This window comes from Arachis hypogaea, chromosome 11 (genome assembly GCF_003086295.3).
Source record: "Arachis hypogaea cultivar Tifrunner chromosome 11, arahy.Tifrunner.gnm2.J5K5, whole genome shotgun sequence".
NCBI classification, from domain to species: Eukaryota; Viridiplantae; Streptophyta; class Magnoliopsida; order Fabales; family Fabaceae; genus Arachis; species Arachis hypogaea.
The window spans coordinates 18,775,269-18,787,687 of record NC_092046.1 but is presented as its reverse complement, the minus strand read 5'-3'; the positions used below and the strand labels follow the sequence as shown (position 1 = coordinate 18,787,687).

At 26.1% G+C, this 12,419-nt stretch overlaps 1 protein-coding gene across 1 annotated transcript; it reads right to left on the bottom strand.

The window, feature by feature from the left end:
* Positions 1-4,450: 4,450 nt before the first annotated feature.
* LOC112721088 (uncharacterized) lies at positions 4,451-5,750 on the bottom strand. Its single transcript, XM_025772162.1, has 2 exons — positions 5,378-5,750; positions 4,451-5,295 (listed from the first exon to the last, which is right to left on the bottom strand). The coding sequence occupies exons 1-2, from the start codon at positions 5,748-5,750 to the stop codon at positions 4,451-4,453; spliced, it is 1,218 nt and encodes a 405-aa protein (XP_025627947.1).
* Positions 5,751-12,419: the final 6,669 nt, after the last annotated feature.

The window sequence follows — 12,419 nt, the reverse complement described above, 5'->3', positions numbered from 1 at the left end:
ATATATATAGTGTAATTTCTAATTTTATTGAATTTTAGCCCATTCTTTGTTGTTTGTTCTCTTTGCTGTTACGGCCCAGATTTGATTAAAAAAAACTCATCTGACCAAAAAAAATAATAAAATAAAATGAAAAACTCGTTTCCAAATAATAAAAAAAACGTAAAATGAAAAACTGAAATCAAAAGCATTTATACATATGAATAAGGATTTGTGTCTTTTAATCATCTTTTTTAAATTTGATTACATTTTAAAAAAAAGAAATGAAACTTATTTTTTTGGGATAATTATTTACTTTGTGCTTCTACAGTACCTAAAGAGTTAGAGTTTCCACCTGATGAATATCCTAGTGCCCAAAAACGAAAATCAATGGCATTTGGCATGGGTTCCCTTCTTCGGTTCTTCCCTTATAGGTAATAGGCTTATACATTTTAGTCATTTGACAACCACTCACCTATATTTTAGTCATTTGAGAACCTCACCAGTTCTCCTGAGGATGGCTGCATTGTACTTGCGGTTAGTTTTATGGGTTCATCTAGTGTAAATATGCATATTCGTACATATTTACTGATTTTTGTTTTTATTAAATCTGCTGTGGACACGTGTTGTTTATGTATGGTTGAAAGCAGGTAACTCTGAAGAAGCTGAGGAGGCAGATCAAAGGGCCGGGTCAGCCGGCTGGAGTGCACGATTTAGAACGAAGTTCTCATTTTAGAGGGTTCCGTTAGCGCTTGTTGGGCCTTCAGGTTTGTTCCAAAAAAAAATGGGATAACCACTCTAGTTGTTGATGTGGGTCAGTCTTCTCCTATCATCCAAAAATACCCTAGCAGCGTCCACCAAGATTATTGCTATAGGGCCTGGTTCTGAAGAAACAATGAGCAACGACTAAAACATCAACGTTATCACATGACACAATAAGATTATTATTACTCGATAATAATAATAATAATAATAATAATAATAATAATAATAATAATAATAATAATAATAATAATAACACGTAAAATTCTTAGAGAGTATGTTACAATAAATTCAATAGAAAATTTCACTCCACTCTCTTGCGAGATGCTAAAATTATACTTTCCTCCCTTTTATTTTATAAATGTACATTTTTCTTCCTTTTAACTTTTAAAAAACCTACTCTTTAATATATTTTAAATTTTTTGTGTTAACTAATATTAACTTTATTCATTTTTTACGAAGAGAAAATTATTTTTTGAAAAAATACCCATTAGCAAAAATTTTATTGATTATCATTAAATTTTGCTTACCAAAATAGTCTTTTAATAAATTATTTTTTTATTGATTAAATTGTATTTTTATTAAAATACTTTTTAAGAAATTAATAATTATATTATTTTTTTCTAAGATACCTACCCTTCAATAATTTTTTAATTATTAAATTGTGATTTTACCAAAATTTTTGTTAATAATTAATTTTATATTTTACTATTAATTTTTTTATATCAATAAATATTATTGTAATAGTAAATAAAAAAATCTTACCACTGTTAATATGTATAACAATTATTATATGTTGATAGTAAAAAATAATCTTACTAAAATTTTTTATTTAATGATAAAATAATATATATAGATATCGAAAAATTAATAATAAAATATAAAATAATTGATAACAAAAATTTTGGTAAAGTTATAATTTATTAATTAAGAAATTACTGAAGAGTATTTTTTACAAAAAATTATTTAATTATTAAGTTTTTTAAAAAATACAATGTAATCAATAAAAGAATTATTTATTAAAGAATATTTTCGTAAGCAAAATTTAATGATCATAAATAAAATTTTTACTAATGGGTATTTTTTTATAAATTATTTTTTTCCTTAAAAAATAAATAAAGTTAACATTAGTTAACACAAAAAGTTTAAAATATATCAAAGAGGATGTTTTTTAAAAGTTAGAAGGGAGGGTAATATACATTCATAAAATAGAGGGGAGGGGAGTCTCATTTTAACATCTCGCAGGAGAGGAGAGTGTAATCAGTGACGGATCCAAAAAATTTTGATAGTAGGGGCAAAATATATATAATATAATAATAATTTTTATAATAAAAATATTATATATACATAAAAATCAACTATCAAAATATTCATTAATCATTATATATTTGTATATAAATACATGTATTATTTAATTTATTTTTAATATGTATTTTTTATTTCAATATGTATATAGGTGGTTATTTTCTATGTACATATAATATGATTAGTCTTTAAAATATTTAATTTACAAATTAAAATATTAAAATAATAATTTAAATAATAACACATAATTTAGAATTTTATTATTTAGATTTTATATTTTAAAAAAATTGAGTAATCTTTTTCTTAATAATACAATCAAAATATCTTTCTTTTTATATAGAATAATACTACACATTCAAGTATTTTTTTTTGTTAAATAAGTCCAACCAAATTAATCTAAGATAACAAAAATCAATTATGACTAGCATTATTTTAAGTCTTATTGTTTAACTTGGTTATGCTTAATTCATAAAAAGACTTGAATGTGTAGTATTTTATATATATATATATCAGTAAATGCTTATTTAGAAATTTACTTCTCATACAATTAGAAGCCAACTCTTATTGAGATTCATAGTTGAAAAAGTTTTTTCAATTAATGCAGTTGTTACAAAAATAATTAAAACTAATATAAAAAAGATAAATAATACTCTTTTAAGTCAATTTCTAAAAAAAACATAAATTTTATTTAAATTGATAATTGATCATTCTAATGACATCTAATATGAAATTTTTAAATTGATTATGTAGTATCAAAAATTGAATAAAAAATTATTGTGGGGTCAAATTTAACAATTTAGTGGAACAAATAAATATTATTATCATATATTACTCAAAAAAATTTCAAATTGTAGTGGGAGCGGTTGCCCCACAACCAAATACATAGATCCGTCCCTGAGTGTAATTATCTCTAAATTCAGAGATGAAACTATTTGCTATTTTTGTATTTAATAGAATCAAAAGATGTCCTATATAAAAAGAAAACCACTCAGATAAAGATGACTAAAACGTCTTTTGTTAAAAATATTTTTTAATAATTAAAATTGAACATAACTGATAGGTTAACTGACCTTAATATTTAAATTAGCATTTTTTAGAGTGCACCAATATTTATAATATATATTTATAGAATATAAATGATGAATCGCATATAAAAATAAGTTGCTTTAAGCTTAATCATATCAAGTTTGGAGTTCACCAATTGAAATGTAAAATTTAAAATGAAAATAAAAACTAAATTAATTGACCTCAATTTAAATATAAGAATAATATAAGCTGATATTTTTTTTAGTATGAAAGTAATAATAAAACTTATTCATTAAATTAATTACATAATAAAAATACAAATAATTCGTTAACTAAAAAAATAAAATTACTATTTTCTCATATTATATTTTTTTAAAAAAAATTAAAAATTAAATTAACTCTTAATAAATTACATATTAAATATTATTATTTATATAATATATCTCTATATAATCAATTATTTTAAAATAATTTAATTTATATTCTTATTGAATAATATTTATTTAAAATTTTAATTTTAATTTCCGTGCTTGGCACGGGAGATAAAACTAGTTCCTTTAATTTTTGGTTCGGCCTCAACAATTAACTGCAATAACCCGAAAGCCTGAACCCTCTTTAATTTTTAATTTTACATTGACTATTTCTCATTAAAAACACCCAATACTCACCTCAATACTATACTCAAAACCAACAAACCCAACATCTAATAACCTTATCTTTTTTTTTTTTTTTTTTAGTCTTGGAATAACCTTATGCTAACCCCATCGGGTTAGCAGTTTTACTATAAGGAGAGTTTTTCTTTTGATCCATTTTCCTCCTGCGTTTTTTTTCACTCTTTTTTTTTCCACCACTTCCTTACTTTTGACTTGAATAAATCATTTTTCAGTCCACTACTAACACGGACCAAACGCTCTCAACAAAACGTATCATTGGGCCCATTCTTTAGGGAATACGAGGTCCACAGCAACCCACCGTTACGTTGCACGGGCGTTATATGTGTCCCCGTAAGAGCTGCCTCAAGCCAGCCATCAGCCATCAAGGGCCCCTATGCGACAAATTTGTCAAGCCGCCTCCCCCCAGCCTCGATACCATAATCACGTGTCGCTCACGAACTAAAGCAGAGGGAATATACGGATCTCTGTATGCTCATTCATCTATACACTATAATTCTCCTAGTTTTATTTTTTTGAAGGTGGAATAGAAAAGGACATCTACACTGATGTTGGGGTCGAGTAGGACTTTTTTAATTAGGAGGTCTTCTGCTTGGATGGAGATGACCACGGAGTCGTCGAGATTGGTGGTTGTTGCTTTGTAGTCAGACTGTTCAAATGATATGATAGGCATAGGTGGTTGGAGGCCAGATCGCCGTTCTTTCTGCTTTCTAGACCATTAACATTGCTCTATAACTGCGTTTTCTCGTTGAGTTTGTATGTCTGCCACCTGCAAATCCCCCAGATATACAATTAATAACTCCTCTCGTCGGTGGAGGTTGGAACCGGGTGTTCTCTGTGGTGCTCGGATTTTGTTCTGGTTGAAGGTCGGTCGTGTTCTGCTTGGTCTGCCGAACTCTGCTGTTTATGTATTTGTCTAGGTGTCCCTGTCTCGCCAACCTTTTCAGAAGGTCCTTCGCGATCACGCATTCGTTAGTTGTGTGGCCGAACTTTTGGTGGAAAGCGCAGTGCTTTGACTTGTCAATATACCTCTGGTCTTGGTACGAACCGGCTCTGCTAGGTAACTTTATTAGTTTGTTGTGTAGTATTTCTTTAAGGATGTCCTCCCTTTTAGTGTTGAACTTGGTATAGGAATCAAACTTCGGAGCTAGTTTAAAAGGTTTTTTAGGGTCCTTATTCTGGGACCTGTAAGGCTTGTCTTCTTCCTTCCGAAATGGTGGTCTTTCATTCCTTCGAGTTTCGCGCAACTCCTCTATTTCAATTTGACCAGTCGCTTTGTCTCGGAATTCTTCCAATGTCTTCGGTTTCACGACAGCTATAGCTTCTTGGAATTTTCTAGGTCGGAGACCACTCTTGATAGCGTGCAACTTCACTTCTGGATTGAGGTCAGGGATCTCCATGACTGCTGTTTTGAAGCGTGTCATGTAATCTTTCAGGCTTTCGTGTTGTCCTTGCTTGATTGTTCTGAGGTAATCCGAATCTTGCACATAGATTTTGAATGCTGCAAAGTGATTTATGAATAACTTGGCGAATTCGTCGAAGTTGGATATAGAACCTGCAGGTAAGTTAGAAAACCATAGTAGGGGGCCCATCTAAAAAAGTTGGAAAAGATCGGCACAAGATGGGATTGGAGTCACTATTGAGAAACATCATAGATTCGAATTTTGTGACATGAACTTTAAGATTTCTGATCCCCTTGTATGGTGTCAAAGTTATGGGGAGCGTAAAATTTTTAGGCCTCTTGAAATTCATTATTTCTTCGGAAAAAGGATTGGTTCGTTGTCTTCCTGTTTTGGGGGGTGTTTCCCCAGTCTTTGCATTGGACTCTGACTGATGTTCCTCATGTTGTTCGGCGTTTGCCTTCTTATTGTCGTTCTTTTCTTCGCCGTTGTTCTGCATTGTTGCTAACAGTTCGGTCTTCTGTTGATTTTCCGCTAGTAGAGCAGCATTAGCAGCTAAGAGGTCGGCATTAGTTCGGTGGGCTTGCGGAGTTTCTGAACGGTTTGTCATGCTTCAGCCCCTGAAAAGAAAAAAGAGTACAAGGCGAGTACAGAGATGTTATAAATATTAAAAAAAATGGGGCAATGGCCCCATAGTGGGCGCCAAATGTTCTATTGGAGGATATTCGTTCGATTTATAGCTTGTAAGTGGAACGTCCTTCCAGACTTCTGTGACTCTGCAAAGGGACATCCTCGGGCTCTGGACCTCGGCGTGGAATCTGCACAAAAGACTCCGACATTCAAGTCAGTAGTTTCCTTAAGAACAAGAAAATCAAATGGTAGAGCTAATATTATGTGGGCTGCTGTCGTCTCTCAATAGGAGTAGTATGTTTTGTATTCGTTGTGTTTATTTGTTTTGCTCGGCTATGTTATATAGGGTTGGTCGAGGTTAATCTCCACTGTTAGAATATAATTAGGATCAAATTAGCATTATTTAACATATCTAAATATTTATTATAGGATATTACGTCTTTATAGTATTGAATTTTTAGAGGTTTTAAAACCCCTTTTTGGTTTCGTGATGAAACCATGGTGTGGACAATTGAGGTTGATGAGTCCCTCTCTTGTTATATCGGGAAATTGAGTAGAAAGTTGAGGAGTCCCTTCGATTCAATTTTCAAATGATGGTGTTGGCAAGTTAGGTTGAGGAGTCTCTTTCCCTTCTATTCAATTTCCAAACGATGGTGTTGGTAAGTTAAGTTGAGGAGTTCTTTCTTATTGCGTCAAGAAATTGGGTAGAAAGTAGAGTGATTCTCTTTGTATTCAATTTCAATTTATCCTAATTATATTCTAACATCCACGATTGTTTGTTGAGATATTCATCGGTTTTTAGTGGAGTTTATCATAGACTCAGATTATTTGGTTTGTTGCTTGCACAAATCTCAATTTTTGTGATTTTTTTGAGGATCTCTCGATTGTGCAATATACTCGGTCATTGATTTTGAAGTTGAGATTGTTTAGTATGGTTCACCTAGCTATTATATGATTGGAGGCCACTCAGATAAACACGCCTAAAACGTCTTTTTTTAAAGATGTCTTTATGTTGTATTTTAATTAGTTTTGGTATAATTTATTCGGTGTTCCTCATCACATATTATTAAATTCCTCAAAAGATTTTCTTTCCAAAAACAATAAAAAATATTTAATTTGGACTAAAACAAAAAAGGTAATAGATTAACTATTAAATTTTTTTTTAAAAGATTATTTACATAAAAAAATATATCACATTCATCAAAATATATATATATATATATATATATATATATATATATATATATATAAAAGCTCTTAAAAAATTTTATAAATAAAAAAATAATTAATTTTTATTCGTATAATATATAAAATAATTACTATATTATTATTATATTATAGATTAAAATTTACTAATTTAAATTTTGTTTTTATTTTTAATATAAGCATTAGAAATAAATAATTTTTTTATAACAAGATATATTGTAATAAAATATATATAATATTAATTAGTTTTTAAAAAATTCTGAAAAGATGGTTTTTTCTAATAAAGTGTTATTAAAAAATTAACATTATAAAAACTAATTTCAATCAATATGATATAATATGATATAATAGGTTATTAAATATATTTAATACAAAACACATTGAATATAAATTTTTATTGAGTTTAAATTTTAAATAATTTTTAATTAAATTTTGAATATTTTTATTTCAAAGAGTTAGAATATTTTAACATCATTTTTTTCGTATCTTTTTAATTGAGTCTTTGATTTTTTAAATTATAAACTTTATTTATAATTAAGAGTAATGTTTTAACACCACCAATTAGTCACACATATAAAAATACAAGAACAATTCTATTATCATAATTATAATCTAACTTTATAAGCAATACAATACAATGAAATTATATATAAGTAATATAACTAAATTTTATCTACATCTATAGTCACATTTCATAAATAATATAATTAAATTATATTTATGTTTATAATTAAAATATGAATAAAAATACAAAAAAGTATCAGGATGGTTAATTTTTTCATTCATAATTTTTTATTATTTTTGTTGTAAAAAATTTAATTATTTTAATAATTAATTATTTTTTAAAAAAAGATAATTGAATAACACAAAAAAGTCTTATTAAGAGTAATTTATTTATATATGATTAAAAAATAATTGAATAATTATATACGGTAAAAAATTAATATTATTAAAAAATAAAAATAAAATTTATTTTAAAATTAAAAATAAAGTTTATTTAAAAATAAAATTAAAAATCATGGTTTTTTTTTCTTTTTTCCAAAATTTATCTACGAGTAATTCTATAAATATTTTATGATGAATAAAAATATTAAACTCATACTAAAATTTATTCTAATAAAATTTATTTTTATTCTACTAAACGTTAAATAAATTATTGAAAAGAATTTTGTTTCCTCCATTAGAGAAGAATGATAAACTTCCATACTTCTATTATGTTATGGCAATAATTTGGCCTGTTATTTTTTAATGTACATAATAATAATAATAATAATAATAATAATAATAATAATAATAATAATAATAATAATAATAATAATAATAAAAAACAAGTATATCACAGTAAAAAAGAAAGCACGTCACCAAATAATTTATCATCCGAATTATATATGAATCAAATTGATAATATGAGAGCTAACACTACAAAAATCGACAACAAAGTTAGAGACTTACAAAACCTTTCTTAAGATCATAGAAAAAAAACGTTTATATTTGTGTGATATACAAAACAATTATCATATTATTATTATTATTATTATTATTATTATTATTATTATATATGAGCAAAAAAAAGTCTAACTGAATGTTTTAAAGTAAAATTTTTTTTAATATTTGATTAAATGTTCTTGTATTTAGTACTTTTTTTTGCACTTCCTCTTAGTTAAAAATATAATCATTATAATTTTTTAGTTATTATTGCTAGGGGTGTTTACAGATGGGATATGACTGAAATTTCGATCCAATCCGCACTAAACTCATTAGATCAAATTCGATATTCGCACTTTTTATGTTTGGATCAGATATCAAATATATCCATAAAATAAAAAATATAAAAAAATTTTATTTTTATAAAAAAAAAGTCAATAATTTTTTTTGTTTACTTTTTTAAACATATTTACTTCTATCTGATTAGAGTGTGGATCCGATTCGATCCAATCTGATCATCTTACAGATCAGATCATATTCTCAAATTACAGATCAGATACGGATAAATACTGTGGATTTATATGGATATGATCTAATCTATGAACACCCCTAACTATTACTATAGGTTCATTGTTGCAAAAGAATGTTTCTTTTATTATAAACTATTATTAGATTTTAATTACCATTAAAACAACTGAATAGTCAACTTAATTACCATTATTATATCCATAGTTGTAAAAACCGAACTGGATCGGTTGGTTCGACCAGAAAACTAGTGAACCGGATTAGAATTGGATTATAGTCCAGTTCGGTTTACTCTTTAGACCGTTTAAGGAATAAAATCGGTGTGAACTGGTAAGAACCGGTGCAAACTGGTCTAACCAAACTGGTCTGCTTGAAAAAATTTTTAAAATGTCTCCACAAGGTCTTGAACCAAGAACCTTGGAGCAAAAATAACCTCTACTTGCCACTTAGCCATTGCACTTCTAAGTATTATATTTGACAAATACTAATTATATAGTATACATAAATATCTAATTTAATTTAATTTTTATTTTTTCTATTTTTAAAATTAATTATATTTTAATTATATACCATTATTAATATAAATATAAATTTCACTAAAAATTTATTAATTTACTTGATCTATTTTATTGCTAGTATTGTGATTAAGGTTATTTGTTTTGATGTTAGTGTTAAAATCTACTGATATTATAGTTAGATGATAGGCTTTGTGAATTAATTATTTTTTTATTGTGTCAAAATAAGATACTATTGTAGTATTAAAATTTTATGATTTTTTTATATTAGTTATTTTTAGAAGTTGAGACTTGATTCTTCATAAAATGTTAGTGAAGATATGTATTTCAAATTTTAATTTTAAGTTTTTAACTATTTTATATTTTATATTTACGTGAGACCAGTTTTATCGGTTCAACCAGTGATTTATCAGTTGAACCAATAAACCAGTAAACCAGTAGCTTGATCGATGATCGGTTCGATCACTGGTTCAGTTCTAACAATTATATTTCAATCTAATTTCAAAAATTTTGATTTACTCAATTTAATAGTTATGACTCACAATTGATTCCTAATCAAACAACAACAAATTATGTCTCCCAATTGGTTCCTAATCAGTTCTAACAATTATGTCTCCCAACTTAATAGTTATGACTCACATTGGTTTCTAATCTTATTTTTGTCACTGTCTCACAAAATCGTTAACGACATGCTGAAATGGACTAACGACTGCTACATTATACATTCTAGCGACTATTTGATGTGACAATTGAAATTTTTTTACCTTATTTTTTATTTTCAACTAAACACTTAAAACCCTAATATGAGTCACGGATACCTAAGTTAAAAAATCAAACTAAGTAAATTGAAACTTTAAAAATCAGATTAAAGCTCGAATATAACTTCAAAACAGAACTTTAACTTATGTAGTGATTAATTTAAATGAAAATCAAATAAATCAAAATTCAACATAATTTTTATCAATGTTTTTAAATTCGAAATTTTTATACCAAAATTAACTAGGATTTTTCTTTAAATTAAAAATTTAATGAAATAGTGACTTTAATTATCTTAACCAATGTCCTAATTAATTGCTTTTATGTCTTAAAAAAAAACCGTATATGAGAAGAAAATAATTAATTTGTCTACTTTAATAAATAGTTATTTTACTAAAATGAGAAACTATTTTTTTAAAATTTTTAAGAACTAATTAATATTATATATATTTTGTTACACTACATTTAATTATAAAAATTTTATTTATATCTAATACTTATATTAAAAATAAAAAAAAATTAAATTAGTGAATCTTAATCTATAATATAATCATAATATAGTAATTATTTTATATATTGTACGAATATAAATTAATTATTTTTTTTATTTATAAAAATTTTTAAACGCTTGAGCTTGTTATATATATATATATATATGAATGTGATATATTTTTTATGTAAATAATCTTTTAAAAAAAATTTAATAGTTAATCTATTACCTTTTTTGTTTTAGTCCAAATTAAATGTTTTTTATTGTTTTTGGAAAGAAAATCTTTTGAGGAATTTAATAATATGTGATGAGGAACACCGAATAAATTATACCAAAACCAACTAAAATTCAACATAAAGACATCTTTAAAAAAAGACGTTTTAGGCGTGTTTATCTGAGTGGCCTCCTATATGATTTCATTTGCATGCAATATAAATTCTGCCGCTGCAATATGTATACCATATTATGATCAATACATCCCCCACACCATTCTTGATTATAATTGTACTAAAGTAAATCACGTATAAGTTGAAATTATGAATAATACAGTGAATTTGTCCCCTCGAATAATAATGATATTAGTTAAAGTTTATTTTGTTTTATGAACTTCTATCTCTCTGTTATTTAATTAGGACTACCAATATTTTTTTTATTTTCAAACAATTATTATATATCAAAAGGAGTAGTTACTTGGCATCAAAATTTCCGGAGACTAATATGCTGCACAACTTTTTTAGATATTTAATAATAATAAAACAACAAAAACTAATGGATAGACGTCCTTATCCATACAGGTAAATAGTTGAAGCCAATGAAATTTGATATTTTGATCTCGCAGGGGGTGCGGTATCTCACATTATGCTTACGTGGCCAAACTTGTAACATAGAACCTCGTGTGATCTCAGACCAAAGTAGATGAAATGCCACACATATGATCGAAGTTGATGCATAGTTTGACTTTGACAAGGAATTCTAAGATTTTTCACAACAAAATTTTTAAATTGTGTAAATTTTAGTCTAATGTGTATCAGTAGTATGTAATTATTGTAACCATTAATTTTATTAAATTACATGATATTACAAAAAAAATTTTCTAATTTTAAAAAAATATATACGAGTTTTTCAAAAAACTTTAGCCATATAATAATAATAATAATAATAATAATAATAATAATAAGTTATATTTGTGGTTGATTTTACGCTACTCGAGTTTTTAATTTATATGATATTTTTATTTGATGTTTAATTTATTATTTTTTTTAAATATTATGTTTTAGACACCATAATAAATACTTTTTAACTTTTGCCTTGAGCGACAGCAACACAAAATGACAAAAGGTTATCATAAAAGTTGGTAGAAAAACTCTTAGAAGAAAACCTTTATATCCACTAATTTTGCAATTTCAATCAAAATTTCAGTAACTATTTTTTTTTATGAACTTTCAGGAAACTATATAAACATCTAAATTAGACAATAACGACGAAAGTTAACAGGTTTAGAAAAAAAAAAACCTTAAAATAACTGCTATTAAAAATAATAAATAAGATAATAAATATAACATTCGATATTTACTATTTGAATTTAGCTAATATGTGTCATAAGACACATAATAAATTTATTATTATTAAAATTTTTTTATATTTTTAATTTATAAACTTAATATATTAACTAAACACATACTATTTAGGATGAAGTATTTTTAGACAAGCAGATAATTATCTATTGCTATAA

Coding starts and splice junctions, on each gene's coding strand:
- LOC112721088 (XM_025772162.1), bottom strand. CDS start 5,750: ATGACAAACCGTTCAGAAACTCCGCAAGCCCACCGAACTAATGCCGAC. Junction 5,296..5,377: donor ATCTATGATGTTTCTCAATA/GTGACTCCAATC, acceptor ACTTACCTGCAG/GTTCTATATCCAACTTCGAC.